Source organism: Acinonyx jubatus, chromosome E2, assembly GCF_027475565.1.
Source record: "Acinonyx jubatus isolate Ajub_Pintada_27869175 chromosome E2, VMU_Ajub_asm_v1.0, whole genome shotgun sequence".
In the NCBI taxonomy this organism is placed as follows: domain Eukaryota; kingdom Metazoa; phylum Chordata; class Mammalia; order Carnivora; family Felidae; genus Acinonyx; species Acinonyx jubatus.
In genome coordinates this window covers 33,479,764-33,506,626 of record NC_069396.1, presented here as the reverse complement: position 1 = coordinate 33,506,626, position 26,863 = coordinate 33,479,764, and the positions used below count along the sequence as shown (strand labels likewise).

The following is a 26,863-nucleotide window of genomic DNA, read 5'->3' as shown; positions in this document are numbered from 1 at the left end:
AACATGATACTATCTTTGTAAAATTTACAAGCAAAAGCAAAAAATAAATTGCTTAGGAATACATAGAGATGTAGTAAAATTATAAAAGAAAACAAGGGTGGGGAGCCTGGCTGATTCAGTTGGAAGAGCATGCGACTCTTGATCTCGAGGTTGTGAGTTCAAGCACCACGTTGGGTGTAAGGATTACATATATACATACATACCTACATACATACAAGAAAGGGGATAATTTTAAAGGAACAATTTAAAAAAAGAAGAACAAAATCGGGGCGCCTGGTGGCTCAGTCAGTTAAGGGTCTGACTCTTGGTTTCGGCTCAGGTTATGATTTCACAGTTCGTGAGTTTGAGCCCCACTTCAGGCTCTGAGCAGAGCCTGCTTGGAATCCTCTCTTTCCGTCCCTTCCCCACTCACACTCTCTCTCTTTTTCTCTAAAAAATAAATAAACTTTGGGGTGCCTGGGTGGCTCAGTCGGTTAAGCGTCCGACTTCGGCTCAGGTCATGATCTTGCAGTGCGCGAGTTCGAGCCCCGCGTCGGGCTCTGTGCTGGCAGCTCAGAGCCTGGAGCCTGTTTCGGATTCTGTGTCTCCCTCTCTCTCTCTGATCCTCCCCGGTTCATCCTCTGTCTCTGTCTCAAAAGTAAATAAACGGTAAAAAAAAATTTTTTTTTAAATAAATAAACTTAAAAAAAAATCCCAGTAGTGTTGAGAACACACAGGACATCAAAGGATATGCTACTGTTCCATTTCGTAGGCAGTGAGGTGGGCTCACAGAGATTATTCTGTGGTCATGCTTCATAACTTCCGCATGTAGCTCTTTTACATTTTTGTGCATATCAAACATGTTGTCATTTTATTTTTTTTAATTTTTTTTAACGTTTATTTATTTTTGAGACAGAGACAGAACACGAACGGGGGAGGGGCAGAGAGAGAGAGGGAGACACAGAATCCGAAACAGGCTCCAGGCTCTGAGCTGTCAGCACAGAGCCCGATGCGGGGCTCGAACTCACACACCTCAAGATCATGACCTGAGCCGAAGTCGGACGCTTAACCGACTGAGCCACCCAGGCCCCCCTACATGTTGTCATTTTAAAAGAGGAAAATGGTCTCTTGGATTGTAGTAAGAATGGCCAAAGGGGAGTTCCAGAGGCAGTGGGCAGGGGGCGCCAGTAGATCAGAACCATTTCAATTGTCTAGCTGGGGAATGATGGCGGTGATGGCAGCGTGTGGAGAAGGCTCATTTGAAAGGTGTTTTGGAGGTGGGATGGACTTGCTGATGGGGTGCACGTAAGGAATGAGAAGGAAGGAAAATCAGTAATGACTGGCCAATGGAACAGACTTCAAAAACAGACCCTTGCAGATAAAGAAACTTGGTATAGGACAGCGCTGGTCCAGGCACATCAACAAAGAGGATGAGCGATGAGTAGATGGCACCGGAACAACTGGTAGACCACATGGAAAAGAAGAGACGTTGCTTATGTCCCTGACCAGGCTAAAGACTAGTATGAAAGGCAAAACTTGAGAATATTTAGAAGAAAAAGTGAATGGCTTTAAGATGCATTCCGAAGAATGGAAAAGGGGGAAAGAAAGGGCATGAACAACCCCTAGATTCTTGGCTTCAGTAACTGGATGGATAATAAAAAACATTAATACTAATAGCTAACATTTATATAACACTTACTATGAACAGCGTGAGAGTTCTCTAAGCATGTTGCATGCTTTATCGTGCTCAGTCCTCACCCCAATCCTATAAGAGAGCTTTCCTTATTGTTGCCATTTATAAGGGAAAAGCAGCAGCACAGGAAGTTCAGGTAACTTACCTGAGATCACCCAGCTGGTAAGCGGCACAGTACTGATCAGCTGCAAAAACTCTGTCCACGGAAGAGTGACAAAATCCGTGTATAAAGCTCAGCCTGCTGAGGACTGCCCAGAAGTACTGCCTGAAGGAAGCAAAATCCTTCTCAGAGCCTTCAACCTCAGAGGACTCCCAGGATTTCCGGTCCCCACCTCCCTCCGCTCACCTCCCCAGGAGGGCTTGAATGCCAAAGAGCATATTGAAAAGGAGAAGTGTTATGTTAAAAAAAAAAAAAAAGTCCCTGAAAACTGCAGTCCCAAACTGCCCCCTCTCGGAGTGGCTAATCATTCCTAAGATGCTCTGACTTCGCTTCATTCAATTTTTTTTTAACGTTTTATTTATTTTTGAGAGACAGAGAGACAGAGTACAAGCAGGGGAGGGGCAGAGAGAGAGAGAGAGAGAGAGAGACAGAGAGAGAGAGAGACACAGAATCCGAAGCAGGCTCCAGGCTCTGAGCTGTCAGCAGAGTCAGACGCAGGGCTCGAACTCATGGACTGTGATTTCATGACTTGAGCCGAAGTTGGACACTTATCCAACTGAGCCACCCAGGTGCCTCATCGATTTTATTTTTTTGTAACAAAGAAAGTTATCAAATAGGTTTTACGTGACATTAATGTACATTTTCTTATTGTGGTAAAATATACCGTTGGAGCCACTTTTAAGCGTACAACTGAGTGGCATCAGGCACACTCACACTATGAGCAAACATCAAACTTCAGTCATGCTTAACAGGTCTTGAGCTTTTGATAGGTGCCAGGCAACTGTTCTAGTCACTGAAGGACATAAACCAGATCTTCACCTGGGAGGAGCTCACATTCTAGTTAAAGACAGACAATAAACACGAAATAAATAAATAAATAAATAAATAAATAAATAAATAAATAGGACTGTATCAAACATTGACAGGTGCTAGGAAGCAAACAGGATGGGGCAGTAATCACATTTGCAATGAAGAATTTACTGTTTCAACAGTGATTTGAGGGCTGAGCAAGGAGTATCTCATTGCATCCCTACTGCATCCTTTTGGGAGATAGTACCCCCCCATTTGTAGGGGGGCGGGGGGGGGAAGTGAAGCGCAAAGAGAGCTTCACATTCCATAGTGAATACGTAGGAAGAGGTGGGGGCCAGACAATCAGGGATCCCAGGCTTCTTTAAGCAGGGAATATTGGACTGAAGCCAATGCCAAGAGCAAGCCAAGGGCAAGAGTTCCAAAGAGAGAGAATGGCAGGTGCAAAGGTCCTGAGACACCCATGACTTCCAAGGAACAGCAAAGAGCCCATATGATTGGAGCCAAAGAAACCAAAGAGAGAAGGGGAATGAGGGAATCGGGGAGTGGACTGAGATGGCAAGGGATCTTGTGAGAAGCTGTCATGGAGGCTATCAGGGACAGAGCCCACTGAGCTCTGGAAGTGATAAATTATTCTTGGTTTGGCCCAAAACAGGTTGGTCACCCTAGTAAGGTGATCTTATTCAAATATTATGCTAAGTGTAAAGGCAAGCAATGGGATGTTTTAAGTAAGGGAGGGACAGGACCCCTCCAGCTACAGTCCCTACTCTCCGGAGAAACACTAGCAGGAAGGGGGGCAGGAGAAAGGAAGACAGTTGACAGGATCTTGCAGTCTTCCAGGCGAGGGTGATGGTGGGCTACAGACCTGGGCTGTAGAGGTGGAGGTAAGAAGGGAGGAAATTTGGGATACAGTTTGGAAAAAAGAGGGACTTGATGGAATCAAGGACGAGCCACAGGTTCTTGGCTGAACGCCCAGTGGATGCTGGGCCATTTATAAAAATGGCGAAAATGGATAAACACCAGGTGTGGGGGAGAATCAAAGGTAGTGCATATCCCCTAAACCCCACATTGAGAGAGAGCAGAAGGGAGTCTCCAAAGAAACCGAACGCCCCATTCCCTCGCCCTGGGACTGTGGTTCTCCTCACCCCCCTCTCCAGCAATCCCCCTGCAAGCTCACTTTACAAAAGAAAGGCCCATCTCCAGCCACTCTGAATTACAATGGGGATTGGCCCTAGCGCAGAAAAGACTTGGGGAACAATGAGGGCACCTTGTTTTTTTTAATTAAAAGGTTTTATTATTATTTCTTTTAACGTTTATTTATTTTTGAGACAGAGACAGAGCATGAATGGGGGAGGGTCAGAGAGAGGGAGACACAGAATCCGAAGCAGGCTCCAGGCTCTGAGCTGTCAGCACAGAGCCCGATGCGGGGCTCGAACTCCCTGACCGTGAGATCATGACCTGAGCCGAAGTCGGACGCTCAACCGACCGAGCCACCCAGGCGCCCCAAGAGGTTTTATTTTTAAGTAAACTCTACAACCCTGAGATCAAGAGTCTCATGCTCTACTGACTGAGCCAGCCAGGCGCCCCCCAAGGCCTCACATTTGACATGGGTCACCTTGGAAGCCTCCTTAAATGAAGGCATATTAAATCCGTCCTACAGTCCTGGCTCTCTTGTCTTGTACATGTTTCTGTTAAGCGTGGAGGATTGTTTTGGATACAAGCAATTTTGGCTCCTGTTGATTTTCTCTGGGAATTGCACCGGAAGAGAAAGCTATGTTTCTGACAGAAACAAAGTGTGATTTCACTGATTAGCTTGACAATGAAGAGTGGTTTTTGGCAATTAGAGTAAATGGTGAAGAATGTCTATAAATTAAGTAAGCTCAATCAGCTCCTTCCAGCTTCCCATGAAAATATACTTAAGGTGAGTTATAAGATAAAAGCTTTTTTCTTTTTCTTTTTTTTAATTCTTTTTTAAAAATGTTTATTTTTGAGAGAGAGAGAGAGAAAGCGAGCACGTGCACGAGCAGGAGAGGGGCAGAAAGAAGGGGACAGAAGATCCGAGGCAGGCTCTGTGCAGACAGCAGAGAGCAGCCCCACTTGGGGCTCGAACTCACAACTATGAGATCATGACCTGAGCCTAAGTCAGACGCTCCACCGACTGAGTCACCCAGGCACCCCAAAGCTTTTTCATTTTTCAAAAAATATTAAAGGGGTGCCTGGGTGGCTCAGTCGGTTAAGCGTCCAACTTCGGCTCAGGTCATGATCTCACAGTCCATGAGTTTGAGCCCTGCGTCAGGCTCTGTGCTGACAGCTCAGAGCCTGGAGCCTGCTTCGGATTCTGTGTCTCCCTCTCTCTCTGCCCCTCCCCTGCTCATGCTCTGTCTCTCTCTGTCTCAAAAAAGAAAAATAAAAACATTAAAAAAAATTTTTTTTAATATTAAAGAAATTGGCGAAGATGTATGTAAATTGGCTAACATTGCAATCTTTCCCAATTGTTTCTGAGTGCGTTGGGTTAAACAAGTTGTCTCTGAGTGAAGGAGGACCACAACAAATTAGTTCTTGATAACTTTTGGTAAAGCCTTTGTGATATATTTTCCAGAAACTGAGGAGGTAAGGAAGAGTCTTTGGACAAAGTAAGAAATCCTTTTGCAGAAGGGGAAGCTGCTAGAGCTCTAACCAGGGCCTAATCGAGTGAGAGAGCTATAAAATATTTTTGGATGATAGGTTATTGTGTGTTTTTAAACATGTTTAAATCTTGGTAAAACACACATAGCGTCTGACCCATGGCATTAAGTACACGCACATTGCTGTGCAATTACCAATGCTACCCATCTCCAGAACTCTTCATCTCGTAAAACTGGAAACTGCACATTGAACACCAACCAGCTCTCAGAACCACCTGCCCCCTCCCCCAACAACCACCATTCTACTTTCTGTCTCTATAAACCAGACTACCCTAGTACCTGATGTAAGTGGAATCACACAGTATTTGTCTTTTTGTGAGTGCCTTATTTCACTTAGTGTAATGTCATCAAGGTCCATCCGTGTTATAGTGTCAGAACTTCCTTTTCAAGGCCAAATAATGTTCCATGTATATATATATACACACACGACACTTTGCTTATCCTTGTATTTGGCAATGGACACCTGGATTATTTCTACCTCTCAGTTATTGTGAATCCTTTTTTTTTGAGGAATTGCCATTCTGTTTTCCATAGCAGCTGCATCATTTCATTTTCCCACCAACAAGGGTTCCAATTTCTCTACATCCTAGGCAACAGTTATTTTTTTTTAACATTTATTTATTTTTGAGACAGAGAGAGAGAGAGAGCATGAACAGGGGAGGGGCAGAGAAAGAAGGAGACACAGAATCTGAACAGGCTCCAGGCTCTGAGCTGTCAGCACAGAGCCCGACACAGGGCTTGAACCCACAGACTGAGCCCAACCCAGGCGCCCCAACCAACTGAGCCACCCAGGCTCCCCAACAGTTATTTTTTAAATAGTAGCAGGGGCTGGAGAGTAGGGGAAATGGAGTAGGGTTGATGATAGGGTACAAACTTCCAGTTACAAGATGAATGAGCCCTGGGAATCTGATGTATAACACGGCAATTATAATCAGTAACACTGTATTGGGGGCACCTGGCTGACTTGGTTGGTAGAGCATGTGACTCTTGATCTCAGGGTCGTGATTTTGAGCCCCACATTGGGGGTAGAGTTTACTTAAAAATATAATAACAATAATAATAATACTATATTGTATACTAGAAATTTCTGAAAGAATAGATCTTAAGTGTTGTCACACACACAGGTAACTATGTCAGATTTTAAATTTCTTAATTAGCTTGATTGGAAAAATCATTTCACAATATACCACAATGTACAGTACAGGTATATCCCCCACCCTCTCTTTCTCTCTCTCTCAAAATAAATAAATAAACTTAAAAAAAAAGAATAAAATTTGATTGGGACGCCTGGGTGACTCGGTTTTAAGCATCTGACTCTAGGTTTTGGTGCAGGCCAAGATGATGCACCTCTGTGGGTTTGAGCCCCAAATTGGTCTCTGCCCTCACCCTCTCCTTCTCTCTCTGCTTCCCCGCACTTACGCTGTGTATCTCTCAAAATAAATTTAAAAACTTAAAAAATTATTTAAAGAAAAGAATAAAATTCAAAGACAGAGCTGGGAAGGGGCAGAGAGAGAAAGGGAGAGAGAATCTGTGCTATGAGCACAGGGCCCAACTCAGGGCTTAATCCCATGAACCGTGAGATCACAACCTGAGCCAAAACCTAGAGTCAGACACTTAACCAACTGAGCCACCCAGGTGCCCCCATTTCCAACCAAATTTTATTCCATTTGTTATCATTTATTGGTATCTGTAATATATTTATATTGCCTTTGTTGATTGTTTACAAATGATAATTTATAATGTAACTCAATCCAGAATAATTTTTTTTAACATTTATTTTTGAGACAGAGAGCAACAGAGAATGAGCAGGGGAAGGGCTGAGAGAGAGGGAAACACAGAATCTGAACCAGGCTCCAGGCTCTAAGCTGTCAGCACAGAGCCCAACGTGGGGCTTGAACTCATGAACTGTGAGATCATGACCTGAGCTGAGGTCGGACGCTTAACCGACTGAGACACCGAGGCGCCCCCAGAATAATTTTTTTAAGTAGGCTTTATCCCCAGTGAGGGACTTAAACTTATGACCTGGAGATCACGAGTTGCATACTTTACCCACTGAGCCAACCAGGTGCCCCCAGAGTACTTTTTAAAAATAGAGTCCCTTAGTCACAAGAAATTTAAATTAAAAAAAATTTTAATTTAGAAACATAATTTTATCACAAAGAAGTATAAGAAGATATTCAATTAAAAAAACTTTCAGGGGGCCTGGGTGGCTCAGTCGGTTAAGTGTCCATTTCAGCTCAGGTTATGATCTCACAGCTCATGAGTTCGAGCCCCACATCAGGTTCTCTGTTGTCAATGCAGAGCCCACTTGGGGTCCTCTGTTCCCTCTCTTTCTGCCCCTTCTCCGAGCATGCTCTCTCTCTCAAAAAAAAAATTTTAATAATTTCAAGCATGACTGAAGAATGGATGAAAACATGGTGAACACATACAGACACACATGCACACACACAGACACACACAGACACACACATACATGCACGCTGGAATATTACCCATCAAAAAGAGTGAAATCGTGGGGTCCCTAGGTGGCTCAGTCGGTTAAGCTTCTGAGTCTTGATTCCAGCTCAGGTCATGATCTCATGGTTGGTGAGTTTAAGCCACACATCAGGCTCTGCGCTGACGGCTTGGACCCTGCTTGGGATTCTCTCTCTGCCCTTTTCCTGTGCACTCTCTCTCTCTCTCTCTCTCATAAATAAATAAGTATTTTTAAAAAAGAATAAATCTTGTCATCTGCAACAACATAAGTCAGAGAAAGACCAATACCATATGATTTCACTCTTATGTGGAATTTAAGAAACAAAACAGGTGAATGTAGGGAAAGAGAAAAGAAGAAAGAGAGGGAAGCAAACCATAAGAGACTCTTTTTTTTAAATGTTTATTTATTTTTGAGAATGAGAGACAAAGCACGAGCAGGGAAAGAGAGACAGAATCCCAGGCAGCCTCCTTGCTGTAAACACAAAGCCCAATACAGGGTTCGATCAGTGAAGTGAGATCATGACCAGATCCAAAATCAAGAATCAGACACTTATGGGAATACCAGCTGGTGCAGCCACTCTAGAAAACAGTATAAAGTTTCCTCAAAAAGCTAAAAATAGAACTACCCCTACGACCCAGCAATTGCACTAGTAGATATTTATCCAAGGGATACAGGTGTGCTGTTTTGAAGGGACACATGCACCCCCATGTTTATAGCAGCACTATCAACAATAGCCAAAGTATGCAAAGAGCCCAAATGCCCATCGATGGATGAATGGATAAAGAAGATGTGGTATATATATACAATGGAGTATTACTCGGCAATCAAAAAGAATGAAATCTTGCCATTTGCAACTACGTGGATGGAACTGGAGGGTATTATGCTAAGTGAAATTAGTCAGAGAAAGACAAGTATCATGACTTCACTCATATGAGGACTTTAAGAGACAAAACAGATGAACATAAGGGAAGGGAAACAAAAATAATATAAAAACAGGGAGGGGGACAAAGCATAAGAAACTCTTAAATATGAAGAACAAACTGAGGGGTACTGGAGGGGTTGTGGGAGGGGGGATGGGCTAAATGGGTAAGGGGCACTAAGGAATCTACTCCTGAAATCATTGTTGTACTACATGCTAACTAATTTGGATGTAAATTTAAAAAAATAAAATGAGAAATAATAAAAAATAAACAAACAAATAAATAAAAGTCCTTCCAGGAAACAAAATTAGAATCAGACACTTAACCAACTGAGCCACCCAGGCACACCCCTACTAACAATGTATGAATGCTTCAATATCTTAACCAGGTTAAGAATTTTGAACCCAAGGTACTGGGGAGACCAAAGGATTTGTAAAAACATCAGATAAGGGTGCCTGTGTGGGCTGACAGCGTGGAGCCTACTTGGGATTCTCTCTCTCCCTCTCTCTCTCTGCCCCTCCCCTGTGTGTGCGCAAATGCTCTCCCTCTGTGTGTGTGTGTGTCTCTCTCTCTCAGACAAATAAACAGCAACAACAAAAACCAAAATTTCTTAACCTGACTATGAGGGAAATACGTTTCCCTCCTCTCCTCCCTTACTGCCTCCTAACCCCCACGATCCATACATGTCTGTGCCCGTGACAAGCTAAGAATGTGCACCCTTTCAAAGACACATTCAACATTTATTTGAGCACAGTTGAAAATGAAAGACGGAGAGGGAGAACCCTAGGAGGTAGTCCTTGGTTTTTCTGTTGTTCCAAGCTCTTGCTAGAAACTGACATACCCTATCAGGCAAGCAGAAGACCTGCAGTTAACAGGTCTCTGGGAGGCTGTTAGCACAGTTCCCACTCACCACAGTGCTTTGTACTGTCCTCTTCATCAGTGTGTCTCACTCCTCACCTCCCCAGCATCTAGCCCAGAAAAGCCTATAATATAACAGGTGCTCAGTAGCCATTCTTTAGACACTGCTGGAGACCAAAGGAAAACGTGATGAACAAGGCTTGGAGATGGAGAAATGGAGCCTTGAGCAAGAAGTGAAAAGGGATAGTTTGACTTAGGGCTTAAACAATTAATGAATTAATTAATTAATTTACCCCTCCTTTAGCTCACTGCATGGTATTACTGTTTCTTCCTTCACACACCTATCGTTATCTGAAATCAATTATTACTTGCATGATATTTATTTTTTTAAGTAAACTCTACACCTAACGTGGGACTCAAACTTAGGACCCCAAGGTCAAGCGTTGCATTACTTATTTGCATGTTTATTGCTTGCTGTAACCCTTCCTCTCTTAGGACAGAAATCTTCTCTATCTTCCTCATAACTGTATCCCTGATAAAATACAGTGCCTAGAACGTCATGCAATAAATAGTTCTTGGATGAATAACCACAAGGAACCCAATAAGAAGCATTTTAACTAAATATAAATGTAGTCAATAACTTACAGATTTTTTTTTAAGTTCTAGGTACTGGGGCTCATACTTTGCTTGCCTTCTTTATGATTTATGAAAGTCGGGTAAGGTGAGAAAAATTGACCAAGGGAAATATACCTACTTAAGGAGTTAGGTTATCAAGGAAAGAGGTACTCTACCTAAATCCATTATTTGGGTTCTAGTTTGTTCTACACTCCCTTACGTGCTAGAGGGAGTGTAGCTGGTTCATTTCTGATTCCCTCATCAGCGACCAGGACACCGCTGGGAAGGAAATAGGCGCTCAACAATAAACATTTGAGGAATGAAAGAACCTGACAAGAAGCTAAGAATACCTTTATGAGTGAACTGGCTCGGACAGGCTGCAGTTCCCCCCCGGGGCAGGCGGCGGCGCCAGCGCTACACCAGCTCGGCCGCCGGCAGTTCTTGGTCCCTCCGGCTGACCGTCCAACGCTAGGCCCCGAGGCCGGTGCCGGAGTTAACCAATAGGAAACCGTATTAGTTGTGGGGTCTGGCAGTGATGCCCAATGAGCGTAGCGGGTGTAGGTAAGGGGAGGTGCGACGGGGAGGGGCAGCGGGGAGCTGTTGGAGGTGGGAGCTGGCGCTGCGGGCCGGGCGCGGGCCGGGGAGCTGCGATGCGGACGGGACAGCGGCGGTGACCCGAGCTGCCGCCCGACATGAACTCGCTGGAGCAGGCGGAAGGTAGAGTGGGCTTGCTGGGTTGCCCGGGCCCGTCCCGGGCTCCTGGAAGCCGGCGGGGCTCTGGAGGGGCTGGAGTGGCGAGGACCCCGCCCCGGGGAGAGGAGGCCGAGAAGGATGGACTGAAGGGGGTCGGAGCTTGGGGGCCGAGGGGCGGCCAGAGAGGGCCGGACGCTGGTTCCGGCGCGTCTGGCCTCCTAGGGCTCTGGGGGGCCGTTGCGTCAGCTCTCCCATCCCCCCACCCCCGCAGCTTGGACCGGGAGCCCCTCTTCTGTACTGCTTTTGTTTTTATTCCTTGGCAAAGATTTGCATTTTGCTTTCTGTGAATGCTAATTCACCTTATTTTATATTGATAACCATGGGAGTTGTATCTTTAATTCCTGTTGTGGTTTCCGGTAACTGCTGGAGTAAGGGAGTGCCTCTTGATCTCCTTTTAAAGTTTAAGAAACGCGGCCGAGCCTTCCTTGCTCACTCAGGAGCACCTTGGACGCCCCTTTTAGAAGGCCTCCGAGTTTGAGCTTCAGTAGTGTCACGAAGATCACCTGTAACCCATTCAGAGGGAGGAAAGGGGAGTGTCTTTCCACACCCACCCGTTAGCCGTATCAGGAGTCCAGTAAGACCGGACAGAAAGCATAGCCATTAATTAAACATGAGGGCTGGAAAACGGAATCGGGTCATTGCGGTCAAATAGACCTGGAAGCCTTTGAGGTTAGGGGAATACGTTGTTCTAAAAGTTCTTGGTTCCAACAGAATTAAAACTCGCCCTGATTCTGATCCTTTTATTTGCAACCCCCAAAATTCTAGCTTTTGGCGCCGGCTGAGGCTGCTGCTGATTTTCCACATACCATTTACGAAGCTTCTAAAAGTGAACCAGCCAGTTTCCTTATATGTGAAATTGGAATTAAAGAAATCTAATGTTTTTGTCAAGTGCTTAAAGCTGTCATAGTAAACGAAGTAAACAGTGCAGTGATACATGTAAGTTGGCGTGTAACACCTGAAGCAGTTAGAGTATCTAAAATTTCATCTTAATAGATTCAAACTCGTCAGAGTGGCTAATTAGGAATTTGACATCTCTTTACCTAGATCTCAAGGCTTTTGAGAGGAGACTTACAGAATATATTCATTGTTTGCAACCTGCCACTGGACGTTGGAGAAGTAAGTTCTTGAATGTTTCTTTAAGGCAAAATAAACTGACATTTGATACTTTTATCTCTGCCTAGCAATGATTTGCTTTTGTGTAAAATTTTTGGTTAACAAATGTTTTACTAAACCATAAGATTTCCTTTTGTTTTGACAGTTTTTACTTTTTTTTTTTTTTAAGTTTGTTTATTTTGAGAGAGAGTGGGGGAGGAGCAGAGAGAGAATCCCAAGCAGGCGCCACACTGTCAGCGCACAGCTGGACTAGGGATCGATCTCATAAACTGTGAGATCACGACCCGAGCAGAAATCAAGAGTCAGAGGCTTAACTGGCTGAGCCACCCAGGCGCCCCTGTTGTGACAGTTTTTAAATTTATTTAAATTTGTAAACAATGCATCCTAAAGAAATTGTGAAGAAAAGGAACTGGCCATACAGTGTTTTATGTGTTTGAATTTTTATTTTTCCATTAAAATACATGCACTTTTAAAATTAAATATTACAATATTGATAAGTGAGTTTGTTTAGCAGTTTTACAATTTGGTTATAAACTGTTGAAGTTTTATTGAGGAAAACCATATTTAACATATACTTTACAAAGGTTATAAAATTACCCTTAGTTTTAGCAGAGCGTGGTTGTGTTGTTTGGAAGCCTATCCAAGAAAACAAATTCACGTTTTAACTGTATATTCAAAATGTCACAAGTAACACAAAATAGGATTGAAAGAATTGTGGTTATTACCCCGTGGAAATACGCAAGAAATGCAGACAAATACACAAGTAATGACCTCAGCACACAAAATGCTTTACTTATGTTGAGACCAGTCTTAGGTTCTTGGATGTATATTATTAAAATTGAATTCCTGCAGGGGCACCTGGGTGGCTCAGTCGGTTGAATGCCGGGCTTCAGCTCAGGTCATGATCTCGCAGTCTGAGTTTGAGCCCCGTGTCGGGCTCTGTGCTGACAGCTCAGAGCCTGGAGCCTGCTTCCGATTCTGTGTTCCCCTCTCTTTCTCTGCCCCTCCCCCACTCATGCTCTGTCTCTGTCTCAGAAATAAATAAACATTAAAAAAAAATTTTTTTTTAAATTGAATTCCTGCAAAGAGGGAAGTACAACAGCACATGTTGAAAACATCCTGCATTTCAAAATGTAATTCAGTTTGTGGGACCAGAGAGCACTATTGCAGTTAGGAGTGTTTTCTGTGTCAAGACTGTTTGTGATGTTTTTATTAGATCTATTGGCAAAATTTTATTTGTATGCTGTGAGGATTCTGATTGGTCAGAATTTACAGGTAATGATTTTCTCAAGTTCTTTGGTTTATGGAGGAATTACCCCATAAACCTTATTTCACTGCTACTTCAAATTTTTTCCTTTTTTTTGTAAAAAAAAATTTTTTTTTAAAATGTGTGAGAGAGAGCATGAGCAGGGGAGGGGCAGAGAGAGAGAGGGAGACACAGAATCCAAAGCAGGTTCCAGGCTCTGACTGTCAATGTGGGGCTTGAACCCACCAACTGTGAGACGATGACCTGAGCTAAAGTCGGCCACTCAACTGACTGAGCCACGAAGGTACCCCCAAAATTTTTTTAAATGTATATGATAATGTCCTATCTTACAAAATATAATATAGTGAGTGTACTTTATTTTTTTCTGTGATTCATGGTCTCTGTGCTTATGTGAAAATGACTTCAGCTTGGGTAATACACCAATCAAAAATATGTGTCTGAGGTCCCTTCTGGTGGGTTTGATTTTGCTTTTGCTTCATTTTTCAAAAGAGGCATCTGTGTAGTATATATTTCTTATTTGAAATAAGGAATTATAAGAAATTGAGTTTAGTCTGTTCTGAGCTGAGAATGTAATTTTGAAATTTTGATTCTATACTAAATACCTAAAATGAAGATTGTTTTCCTATGATTTGCCTCTTCTAAAAGTACATCACCAGGAATCCTAGATACAGTTTTACTATGTTTCTATTGTTCTTTGAATCCTGATCTTTACATTTTAACACTGTCTGCATCCTAACTGAAGGACAGTAGCTTGATACCCAGAATATTAACTAAGTCTTAGTGCACTTTTATTATTTTCCAGGAGTACCATTTATTTTTAAAAGAAAATTTTTCAAAGATTTCCTTTTTGTATACATATATACATATATATATACACATACACACACACATACCGATACCCAATGTGGGGCTCGAACCAGCAACTCCAAGATCAGAGTCACATTCTCCACTGACTAAGCCAGCCAGGTGCCCAATACCGTTTACTGTTACGTTTTATTTAGGATCTATTTAGAATTCCTAAAATAATTCTAGCTTAGTGGGGAGGAAGAAAACTTTTCTTAGTTCTACTATCAGTCATTTCTACCCTGATCTTCAAGTCTCTAAAGAAAATCTGATCTTGATTGTGTACTCCGCATTCCTAACAGCAGACAATTGTCTGCAAGACAAAATCCTCTAGTCAGAATTCTCCGTGCATTCATAAAGGAGTCTTTGGTTTTTTTACATTTGAAAATGAGAGGTGTTTTTTGTTTTTTAACTTGAATTTACAAAATCTGCAAAATCACAAAGCACTTTGAAAGTTACATAATATGGAATCTTCTATTAAAATTTTACTATCTTGGTTCTTACTGCTTTTAATTTCATTGATCTTCGAAAGTTCTGACTAAATTAATAAGGACAGTATTATCCTCAGTTACTAAGTATCCCGGTTTTTATGTGAATTCCTCAAGGTCATACAGCAAGTTTCCTAATTCCTCAGTTGAGTGCATTCCCCATTTTAATAAAATGCTGCATCCTTTGGCTGTCATTTATTAGGAATTGGTGGTATTTGTATACATTTATTCATTTATAGATTTGTGTATTTGTGGACGGCTTATGTCCTTACTAATTTCATGTTTATCTTTCTTCAGTGCTTCTCATAGTGGTATCTGTCTGTACAGCTACTGGTGCCTGGAACTGGTTAATAGATCCCGAGACACAAAAGGTGGAAGTTTTGATTTATTTTATTTATTTATTTTTATTTTTTTATTACATTTATTTATTTTTGAGAGAGAAAGCGCGCACAAGTGGGAGAGGGGCAGAGAGAGAAAAGGAGACACAGAATCCCAAGGAGGCTCCAGGCTCTGAGCTGTCAGCACAGAGCCCGATGCAGGGCTTGAACCCACAGACCATGAGATTATGACCTGAGCGGAAGTCAGACACCCAACTGACTGAGCCACCCAGGCGCCCCCAGAAGTTTTGATTTAAAATTTTTTGCAGATTAAATGAGGTAATGTAGTGGTGCTTTGTTCATTGTAAAGTATTATTCAAATGCTACCTATTGTTACAAGTAGTGATATTGATCCTTATATTAAAAATATCCTGTATATTCATTTGCTTAAGAAAAACTTTGGTTGGCTCTTGTAGATTAAGTATCTTTCACAGGGAAAAAGGCCTAAGAAATATTACTCCACTTATACTACTTCTCCTTCATTTCTGAGCTTTTTACATATCTTTTTACGTATATTCACATATTTTTAAATATTTCAGTGTAAACATTGACTTTATTCTCCTTTGTTCATTTAGGGTCATCTGTGCCAGCTTTAAAAAATTATAAAATACCATTTTCTTCTATGACATGTCTTTGGTAGTTCCTTTCCTCATACCATAAAGTATTTGAGATGACTTTGCAGGAAACATATGATAAAATAGCAAAATATAAGTGTAAAACAAAGTCAGATTAGAATAAAAAAGACTGATTGGAGGGCCAAAAACAGGAAGGAAACCAGGTCACAGACAAGGCCATGTGGGCCGGAAAACTTGCCAAAACTGAGTTACAAATTAGTCTCTGAGTTACCTAATCAATAAAGTCACAGTTCCATGGTTTTGTTTCTCTGTGAAGAGAACACATGTATAAGTTCCATAAGCTAGCAAAAATTTTGTCCACGTTTATCTTTAAAAAAAAATTTCCTGCCTGAAATTTAATATAGGAAACACTGAGAGATCTCCCATTGGGCACTGTCCAAGAACATCCCTATACCAAATGCAATAACAGATTTCATAATGTTATTTCTTGAAGCATCCTTTGATGAAATCTGATAGCGTGTTTCTCAAAATTCTACCTCTTTCTTCTAACTTGTACCTTAATTTCAAACTCACGCTTTTTTATTAGAGAAGCCACAGTCTCCCATTTTTCAGTGAAGTTTTTTTTTTCTCAGTGGAGCTTTATTTAGGTAATGTTGTAATTTTCTCAAATCGTAAACCCACATCCTTTTTTAAAGTGTAATTAGGTAGACTCCTTCTACCAGCTTTATTTATAGTCTGTTAGGTTCTACAGAAGAAAAACCTAAAAGCCAGCTTTTGTCAGCAGTCCAAATGGCAATTCAGGCAGCCAGGGGTTTATTCAGCATGTAGTTTCTCTGACTTTATCCACTGGGGTGGAGATATAAAAGAATAGGAGGTAGGGGAGGTTGGAGATGGAATTTTACGTTAATAGAGGAGTTTTCATGGCAGATAGGAAACTCTCTTGTGTGTTCGTTTAAAAAAGTCGGATCTTAAGCCTGTGCCTGGTGCTCATCTTCAGGGGAAGAGTGAGGAGGCTGCCAAGAAGATTGAAAAGGTCTGTCTTGGGAAATGAATCTGACTTCTAATTGGGAAAAATATAAGCTGATTTCAGCTAGTTGAGATCTTAATAAAACACAGAATTAAATGTAATTTGAAATAGGCCCAAAACTCTGTAGTTAATGTAATTTTCTAAATTAGGTGAGAATATAACTATTAGCCTAAGGGTTAGCTCTTTGTATTTCAGTATTTAATAACCTCAAACCTGAAAGGAGTTTTAAAAAGCAATTGTTTCTGTAGCAAGAGTTGCAGACTCGAAAGCCAGTGTGTGTCTAGCTGGGAGAACCTGAGGAGAGAAGGAATATAGCCCACTGGACGGTACACAAACGCCTGATCTAAAGGGGGAAATTGGGATTTAGATGCAGTTGATTGTTGCCATGGAGGAAAGAAAGCTGATACTGACTGTTCTAGTTAAAATTAACACCTAAGACACCATATGTGCTTATATGGTGTAGGCCATGTGAAATAGAGCTGGCCTGTGGAAATTCCTGTCCTTAAAGGTTTCACGAAGACATTCCTCTGGACTATTAACCTTTATTCAGAATTTTATTCTTCTGGGAGCTTTTTCCGTTTCTGATATTTCAGCCTCTCATTTCTTCATCTGACAAATCTATTTAACCCATACCATGCTGGCCCAGCTAGCTTTTTTTAAGTTTAATTCTCTTTCTTGAGATACATACGCATCTCTCAGTAGGAGAGTGAGGTACACAGGCCTTTGGCTTAATTCTCTTGCTCCCATTTAGTAACTAGTCCACTTGATTTCTTTTTCCAGACTTTAAACACATCTTTCCTTCTTCAAGTTCTATTCCCCACTCATCTGGCTACAGTGCCCACTCTTGTTCCAGTGCTGGATCCTGGACTCTTGTCTCCACGTATTCATGTTGTCCTGTTGCCTGCTGTCATCTGATTATACCCAGATCTGAAATTAGCCCTCTGTTTCTCTTAGACTCTGATTTGTTTGTTTGTTTGAAGTAGGCTCCATACCCCATGTGGGGCTTGAACTCACGGCCCTTGAGATCAAGAGTCAGATGCTCTACCAACTGAGCCAGCCAGGTGTCCCTGTTCTTGTGCTTTTTTAAATTGCTTCTTGCTAGGAAGGGTTCAGTAAATATTTTTGGTAGGATGGTTTTTGATTATAGGAATGCATTTGTAATGGTTCAAGTCCTGAGAATGAATGGGGGGATTATTGCTATCTTGTTAGGTGAAAGATATGAAACAAATTATTTTTATGGCCAGCAAAACAACTAAGATTATTTTGAATTCTTCAAATCCTCGTATTTTGAGATGATTAAAATGTTAACATGTATTTAAGTGGGGAGGTAGGTGTTGGTATTGTTCTGAGATTTTGAACATTTTTATATTTCAAACTCTTCTTTTTCAGGTGTCCTTCTTCACGTCATTATGGAATCACCCATTCTTCACCATTAGCTGTATCACTCTGATAGGCTTGTTTTTTGCTGGAATACACAAGCGGGTCGTTGCGCCGTCAATGTATCCTTTGCAGAATTGAGTTTTAGTCTCAGCTTAAAGCACCTTCTTGATCATCTAGGGGTTGTTAAAAGTTTATTCCTCATATGATCAATTTTCCTTTGACCACAGTTTTTCAGTATAGCTGCTCGATGTCGAACTGTACTAGCAGAATACAACATGTCTTGTGACGATGTGAGTATTGTTTATGTTAAAAAATTACAGATCTGCGTGAGAGGACTGAACGGTTTTGGCTTAAGTAAAACAGACAATGATATAGATTGTCAGTCGGCAAGGGTTAATGGTGGGAATATTCTTTATAGCACTGATCCTAAGATACACATTTACGTCTCTGAAATTGAGATGCGTCTAATGATTTGTGGTGTTGTACAGTTTAGTCTTTTCTTGTAAGTAAGCTCTGTGCCAGTGTGGGGTTTGAACTCACAACCCTGAAATCAAGAGTCACAGGCTCTACTGACTGAGCCTGCCAGGCACCCCCAGTTTAATCTTTATTAATGACATCGCTTTTTAGCCTTTTGGCTAAGATCAAGTGTAATCTTTCTTAATGACATAAAATCACCATGTAGTGTCTTATAATTGAAGTCATCATAGGTCTAATATAGAGTGGTCACTATGGGCCAAAACTAGTTTGGTGGGTGTAGGTTTTGTAAACTAATGGTATTCTGTATGTAGGATTTTAAATTAGATCTCAGATCAACAGACTGCAGACATACAAGCCAACTGTGTTTCTAAAAGTTGATCAGGTTTTGACGTATTAAGAGAAGAGTATCTCAGGTGTCCGAATGGCTCATTCAGTAGAGCACTCGACTCTTCATCTCAGGATGGTGAGTTCAAACCCCACATTGGGGGTGGAGCCTAGTTAAAATTAAAAGATAAGAAATCTCATGGTTTTGATTTGCTTATTTATTTATTAAGGTGTTTTTTTCCTTCAAATCAAAAAATTATTGGGGTGCTTTGGGTGGCTCAGTCAGTTAAACATCTGACTTTGGCTCAGGTTATGATCTCAAAGCTCATGAATTTGAGCCCCACGTTGGGCTCTGTGCTGCTAGCTCAAAGCCTGGAGCCTGCTTCGAATTCTTGGTCTCCCTCTCTTCTGCCCCTCCCCTGTTCACACTCTGTTTCTCTCTCCTTCAAAAATAAATAAACATTAAAAAAAAATGTTTTTTAATGTATTAAGTAATACCTTGTATAAAAAATTGGAATAAAGAGGAAAAAAAGATACTAGGAGCAGGAAGCCCACTGCTATGAGTGAAGAGAATAAAGACTAAACACTTTGATTTTTTTTAATGTTTATTTTATTTTTTTAATTTTTTAACATTTATTTACCTTTGAGAGAGACAGAGTGTAAGTGGGGGAGGGACAGAGAGAGAGGGAGACTCAAACTGAAGTAGGCTTGAGGCTCTGAGCTATCAGCACAGAGCCCGAGGTGGGGCTTGAAGTCACATCATGACCTGAGTGGAAGTTGGACACAACTGAGCCACCCAGGTGCCTCTTTGTTGATTTTTGAGAGAGAGAGAAAGTGTGCACGCATGCACGTGCACAGGCCGGGGAGGGGCAGAAAGAAGGAGACAGAATCCAAAGCCTCCTGGAGGCTCTGAGCTGTCAGCACAGAATCACGTCATGACCTGAGCGGAAGTTGGACACTTAACCAACTGAGCCACCCAGGGGTCCCAACACTGATTTTTTAAAAATTAGGAGAGAAGGGGGCGCCTGGGTGGCTCAGTCGGTTGAGTGTCCGACTTTGGCTCAGGTCATGATCTCACAGTTTGTGGGTTCAAGCCCCATGTCGGGCTCTGTGCTCATGTCCAGCTCAGAGCCTGGAGTCTGCTTCGATTCTGTGTCTCCCTCCCTCTCTGCCCCTGGCTTGCGCATGCTCGCTCGCTCGCTCGCTCTCTCAGTCTCAAAAAAAAATAAATATAAAAAAATTTTTTTTAAAAATTAGGAGAGAATAAGGATAGTATTTTAAGTCAAAAGGGAAGAATTGGGCTAGTAGTGTTTAGATAATTGACTTCATTTGGAAAAAAATGAATTTAGATCTCTGCATCAATTAAACTAAATTCCAGGTAAAGTTTTTTATTTATATATATATATTTATTTATTTTGAGAGAGAATGAGAGAGTGGAGGAGGGGCAGAGGGAGAGGGAGAGAATCCCAAGCAGGCGCCACACTGTCAGTGAGGAGTCCAACGCAGGGCTCAAACTTCACAACTTGTGGGATCACGACCTAAGTCGAAGTCCGATGCTTAACCGAATGAGCCACCCAGGCGCCCCTGGTTGTAAATGTATTTAAGAAGACATTCACATCCCACAATTAAAGCATTAGAAGAAAATACAAGTGAATATGTTTATAATCTTGGTGCAGAAAAGCTCCTTTTTCTTTTTTAAGACACAGAAACGCCATCATGGAAGAGGTTGGATACCTTTAGTTGCATCAACATTTGGAAATTTTGTACAGCAAAAGGCAAGAAATTAAGTAGTGATTAGGTATTTGTGGGGCACCTGGCTGCCTCAGTGGCAAAAGCATGTGACTCCTGATCTCAAGGTCATGAGTTTGAGCCCCACATTGGGTGTAGAGATTATTGCAAAAACTAAATAACTTAAAGGGGGGGGGGCGCCTGAGTGACTCATTCTGTTAAGTATGTGACTCTTGATTTTGACTCAAGTCATGATCTCATAGTTTGTGGGATTGAGCTCCACATCAGGCTCTATGCTGACAGCGTGGACTCTGTTTAGAAGTTTCTCTCTGTCTCTCTCTCTCTCTCTGCCCCTCCCTCTGTGCACTCAGGCTCGCTCTCGCTCTCTCTTTCAAGATCAAAAAATACATACATTTGAAAGGTATCTAGTAGAGGATAGAATCCAGAATATTTAAAGACGTATTAAAAATCAATAAAAAAAGACAAATAGTACATTTGATACGTGGGAAAAGGTAAGTCAAATCATAGAAGCGGTACTACAAATAGCCTCATTTGTAACTGGGGAAATGCAAGGTAAAACTGAGTTTCCATTTGTTTGTCTTGCCTACCTGTCACATGGGCAGAAGTTAAACCCCCAGAACTGTGCTGACTGAAGTAGATGCATCCACACACTGCCTTTGGCGAACATACACTGGTATGGCCATGTTGGAAGGCAGTTTCATCATCCCGTAAGATGTAAAATTGGCATGCCTCACGACCCAACCATTCTCCTTTTCTCTATCTCCCCCCAGTGGGGACCATCACATGTACACAAGGAGGCAGGTACGCGGTCGTTCATCGCAGCATCCTTTGCAGTATGGAAAAAATGGAAACAGGTTTTATGTTAACGGGGGGGTGGGAAAATAGGAAAGCACAAGTAAATCTGTAAATGTGGACATGGAAGGACCTCCAAGATAAGTTAGGTGCAAGAAGAAAATTACCAAACAATATACTCAGTTTGGTATTTTTTTTTCAGTTGTTTTTTTCCCTAGTACCATTTATTTTTTAATTCTGGTAGAGTTAACATACAGTGTTCTGTTAGTTTCAGGTGCACAATATAGTGATTTCAGCAATTCCATACATCGCCTGGTGCTCAGCCCCACAAGTGCACTCCTTAATCCCCGTCACCTGTTTAACCAATCCCCCCTCCTCCTCCCCTCTGGTAACCACCAGTTTGTCCTTCATAATTAAGACTCAGTTTCTTGGTTTGTCTCCTTTTTCTTTGCTCATTTTTGTTTACTGGGATATCCTCTCTCCCTCCCCCCCTTCTCTCTCCCCCTCCCTCCCTCTCCCCCTCTCCCCCTCTCCCTCCCTCTCCCCTGCCTCTCCCCCATGCTCACTTACTCTCTCTCAATAAATAAATAAACAATAAAAAAAAAAAAACCCTCCAGGTTTTATTTATATATATGAATGTAAACCCATAGAACACAGTCTGGGAGAATTCATGCTAAAACTGATTTCTTCTGTAAGAGGGCTAGAATTTGAGATAGATGGAAGGAAGGATTTTGTTTAGCAGCATTTGCATTTTTTATTTTCTCTTTTTAAGTAATCTCTACACCCATCATGGGGCTTGAACTCAAAACTCTGAGATCAAAAGTTGTATGCTCCACCAACTGAGCCAGCCAGGCACCCCTGTATTTGAATTTTTTAATAACGAGATTACATTAGTGGTGCCTGGGTGGCTCAGTCAGTTAAGCCTCCAGCTCTTGATTTTGGCTCAGGTTATGATCTCACAGTGTGTGGGTTTGAGCCCCATGTCAGGCTTTGCACTGATAGCATGGAACCTGCTTGGGATTCTCCCCACTCCCCCTTTACCCCTCCCCTGTGCATGCGTGCATGCTTCTCTCTCTCTCTCTCTCTCTCTCTCTCTCTCTCTCTCTCTCTCAAAATTTTTAAAAAACATAAAAAATGAGATTATATTAACGTCTTACTCATGTAATTTAAAATAGATTAAAACGGTGGATAAAACAAATGGTCTATTCATGCAGTGGAATACTGTATATTTTATGTTGTAATCAACAATATAAAATGATACAAACTACTGAAACAGTAACATGGATGAATCTCAAACCCATTGAGTGGAAGAAGTAGATGCAAAAGGACACACACTAGTATTCCATTTGTGTAAAGATCAGAGACAGGCAGAATTTATGGTAAGTGGTTATGTCTGTCTAAGGAGTGGAGCTGCCATTGACTAGAAAGGGGCATGGAGGATCTTTCTGGGTGGTGGTGATGTTCTGTAGCTAGATCTGAGTGGTGGCTGTGTGGCCGTATATATTTGTTAAAACTCATAAAACCGTACACAAGGTTTGAACACTTAACTGTATATAAATTGTACCTCAACAAAACAGTGAAAAAATTAGTGTCCAAGTTCTACCAGTGTATCAAGGAATTGTCAAAAATCAAATGGCTGAAAATGAAGTGAAAGGGAGAATCTTAAGGTGACCAGAATCTGGACAGCACTTTTTTTTTTTTTTTTTAATTTATTTTTGAGACAGTGTGAGTGGGTGAGTGGCAGAGAGAGGAGACAGAGAATCTGAAGCAGGCTCCTGGCTCCCAGTTCTCAGCACAGAGCCCAGTGTGGGGCTCGAACCCAGAATCCTGAGATCATAACCTGAGCCGAAGTCGGATGCTCAACCGACTGAGCCACACAGGCGCCCCTGGACAGCACTTTTGACCTGAGGATACTGGAGTCTCAGCAACCAAAGGTGTCTTATATTATGTTGCACATTCTCACTTCTCCTAAAAGATATTAAGGAATTTTCAGACCCGCTTCTTTGACCCAATATTAGGCTCCAAGAGCCACCATGTATTGCATGTGAATCGCATGCAGGGTTCTGGGCTTTTTACCCACACTGTCATAGTTAGGGTCTTCTGTTTTGTTTAATCATGTATTGTCCCATTTTACGGATGCATCATGATATAATGCCCTGTTCGTCATACAGTTGTTTCCACAGTTTCTATATTACGTATTGTATTCTCTGCCAGAACTTGAGCTCCAAGAGGACCAGAGAGTCTGTCTCGTTCATTCCTGGATCCCTAGCATTTCATGCAAGGCCTGGCCCATAGTGGGCACTCAGTAGATATTGAATGAAAGAACTAGTACCATTTTTGTGTACAGCTTTACACTAAAGTCCAGTTTCGTTCAGAAAAATTCCCAGAAGTAGAACTATTTGGATTATGTGGCATGTACCCTTTTTTTGGATAAATAAGACAGTTGGTCCAGGGCACCTGGCTGGCTCAGTCCATAGAGCATGTGACTCTTGATCTTGGGATCATTAGTTCAAGCCCCATGTTGGGTGTAGAGCTTATATTTAAAAAAAAAAAAAAAAGACCGTTGGCCTCACAGAAGAGTTATATCCACTTAACACTGAGTTTGTGAGTGTCCAGTACTCCAACCATTGGTTTACATTTTCACTTGGAATTAAAAATGTAATGTTGGAAAAGGAAAAATGTTTTTGCTCAAATACATTTATGTTTTATAAACGTCCATTTGGCAAGGAGCATGAATTGGTTTATACATGTTGGGATTTTATTCATTGGATTGATTGGTCGGTTTTTAGGTAGCCAGTGGACAGGGAATTCATCAAACAGATTGTGTTTTAAAGTGATGAAGATTTCAGAAAGAATGCTCCACACAAGGAAAACTTTGAAAACGTAACTATTGATTAATCTTTACTTAATATAGAGGGGTGTTCTGATACCCTTCAAATGCACTTTAAGGTTTATGGAGAAGTGATATTTTTAATAGAACTGTGTATTGAAACATTTTTTTTCATCTTTACAGACAGGAAAACTCATTTTGAAACCTAGGCCTCATGTTCAATGACAATGTACGCTCGTTGTTATGGGACCTCCAACAGCCTTTCTTCAAATAAGTGATTGAGCAAAAAGCCATAAAGGATTCCTTTTACAGTTGGATATGTGAAGGTCATAGCAACAACTGACAAGAAGTGTGCAATATTTACCCAGGTGATCTTGATGATGATGGCTCGCATTCTCTGGCTCGGTACCTTTGATTATCTGTGTTTCAGTATTAGTGTCACTTTAGTACTTCAGACCCTGCAGAGACTTTTGCAGATGAAGTATGTCTGTATGTTACTAAGTTAAACTTAGAAACAGAACCTCATCCAGTTTTTATAATGTATTTTTGCAAACTACTGTAAATAGCAAATCAATGCCAATGTTACAGAGGGAGATGTTACTCGGACTCTGTTCTCCTGCACCAGTATTTCAGGAACATCTGTTTGCCATCCCCACAGCTCTTTATACCCAGCTATCCTGCATAGCTGTGCCTTTCATTCTTACACTCCTCTGTTCTAATCATAATGTAAGAAAAACATCGGATTGAGCCTAAACTGAGGAAGACTCCTCTCCATTGTGTACGTTGTAAGAAATTATAGACGTTTTGAGAAACAGTTTTCATTAAGCCAGATAGTGAATCTCAGCCACTATTGTGTTAGTAAGTTTCCTGTTCATTGTTTTCGTTTAACGCTGAATATACTTTATGTTTTTTAATTAATTTTAAGAACACTCCACAAAGGCTTCTGAATATACAAGTTTAGTTATAAATTATGTAATGCCTGGGAATTCGATAGTCATTGTTTTAGATAATTGGATTTTATGCTGTGGTGGACGTGGCTGTGACACTAGTGTTGCACAGGTGTAATTGATCAGCCCCTCCATCACAAAGGTCACGTGGGAGCGGCACCACAAACCCGAGTCCACGGTTCTCACTGTTCAGAGAGTGTTAATGACATACTGTGTATGCATATTAGCCACATGTACTATAATAGCCCTGAAACTGAAACTATTAGGATTGCTGTAAATATTTTAAAGAACTGGAGGTGCCTTTTACCTGTTTACTAGAAGATTTTGAAAAGGTTTAAATTATTTCACAAGCTGTCTTTTAAATTCCATTTACCATAAAGCTGAAAATTCAGTTAACAGGACACAAACTTTTTAGCAAGGCTACCACTTAAATGTGTTGATCTTGGCTTTCATGTGTATAAAATTTTAATTCTTTAAGCTGCAGCAATAAAACCCTCTGCTCCTACGAAGTCATAAGAGGGTATTCTATATATTCGGCATTGTTTTATTTTCTGTAAATTTTGTAGGTAAATATGTGCATAAAAATAAATACTTTATATATAATTAGTGATTGGGCTTTTTTCTTGATTCATTGAAAATCTGTAATGCTTAAAAAATTTAAGGTACCATATGTATCAGATACAGGCGAGTTTGAAATAGATACCATTCTTTTATTATTATTATTTTTTTAACGTTTATTTATTTTTGAGACAGAGAGAGACAGAACATGAATGGGGGAGGGGCCGAGAGAGAGGGAGACACAGAAGCAGGCTCCAGGCTCTGAGCCGTCAGCCCAGAGCCTGATGCGGGGCTCGAACCCACAGACCGCGAGATCGTGACCTGAGCTGAAGTCGGACGCTTAACTGACTGAGCCACCCAGGTGTCCCTAGATACTACCATTCTTTAACTCTGTCTAGTAGAGCACATTTCAAGTAGCAATTGTAGCTACCCAGTTTATTAAGCTACGACAACTTCATACTGACTACATACTGACTACTTCAGTATGTATTAACTTGTCACTATGTAATGACATTTGGCTCTTAATCAGGAGATGCAGGTTTTCTTGATTGTGCTTTACAAATTTGGATTGCCATCTTCCTCCAAGCACATAAAGCTGAGGAAGGATTTTATAGGTCCTTAATCCTTTTTAGGGTAATCAACTACTTTGAGTATTTAACGAAAGCCTTGAATCTTCTCTCCCTTAGAAAAATAGTGTGTACATAAACTTGGCATGCTTTCAAGGATTTCCTGATGCTAGACTGCTTGGAATATATTGGCTCCAAGAAAGAAACATTTGTTATAGTTCCTAAGATTTTTTATACCTTTACTTATAGTAGAACAATTGATTTTTCCAAAAAAGTTTGGTCTGATTGAAATGGTCAAAGGATCCCTGTCAGGTTAGCCTCTCTTTACCACCACCCAGACCCTCTCATACCCCCTTCCACACTATTAGGAAATTACTGACTGAGTCCAGTCCAATGTCACAGGTAGGGAAAGCAGTCTTGGATTTTTTTTTTTTCATGTTTGTTTATTTTGAGAGAGGGAGAGAGAGAATCCCAAGCAGGCTCCGTGCTGTCAGGGCAGGTCCTGACACGGCGCTCAGTCTCACGAACCGTGAGATTGTGACCTGAGCCAAGATCAAGAGTTAGGAAGCTTAATTGACTGAGCCACCCAGGCAGTCTTGGATTTT

General features: G+C 41.3%; 1 protein-coding gene and 1 long non-coding RNA gene across 2 annotated transcripts; one reads left to right on the top strand and one right to left on the bottom strand.

Annotated features, from left to right (window-relative positions):
* Positions 1-2,507: 2,507 nt before the first annotated feature.
* LOC113595224 (uncharacterized) lies at positions 2,508-10,759 on the bottom strand. The gene is made up of 3 exons (XR_003415707.2): positions 10,543-10,759; positions 9,630-9,702; positions 2,508-2,669 (listed from the first exon to the last, which is right to left on the bottom strand). It is a non-coding gene; the product is annotated as an uncharacterized LOC113595224 (long non-coding RNA).
* Positions 10,760-10,763: 4 nt separating this feature from the next.
* On the top strand, positions 10,764-25,737 carry CNEP1R1 (CTD nuclear envelope phosphatase 1 regulatory subunit 1). The gene is made up of 6 exons (XM_015084034.3): positions 10,764-10,909; positions 11,990-12,061; positions 14,954-15,027; positions 18,025-18,134; positions 18,251-18,305; positions 24,371-25,737. Exons 1-6 carry the CDS (start codon positions 10,885-10,887, stop codon positions 24,410-24,412), a joined length of 378 nt encoding a protein of 125 aa, XP_014939520.1. The 5' UTR covers positions 10,764-10,884; the 3' UTR covers positions 24,413-25,737.
* The last annotated feature ends 1,126 nt before the right edge of the window (positions 25,738-26,863 follow it).

Excerpts from the sequence above, each read along its gene's own strand:
- CNEP1R1 (XM_015084034.3), top strand. The coding sequence starts at position 10,885 with ATGAACTCGCTGGAGCAGGCGGAAG. Across the intron at positions 15,028-18,024 it reads TAGATCCCGAGACACAAAAG|GTGTCCTTCTTCACGTCATT; the intron begins GTGGAAGTTTTG and ends CTTCTTTTTCAG. Across the intron at positions 18,135-18,250 it reads CGGGTCGTTGCGCCGTCAAT|TATAGCTGCTCGATGTCGAA; the intron begins GTATCCTTTGCA and ends ACAGTTTTTCAG.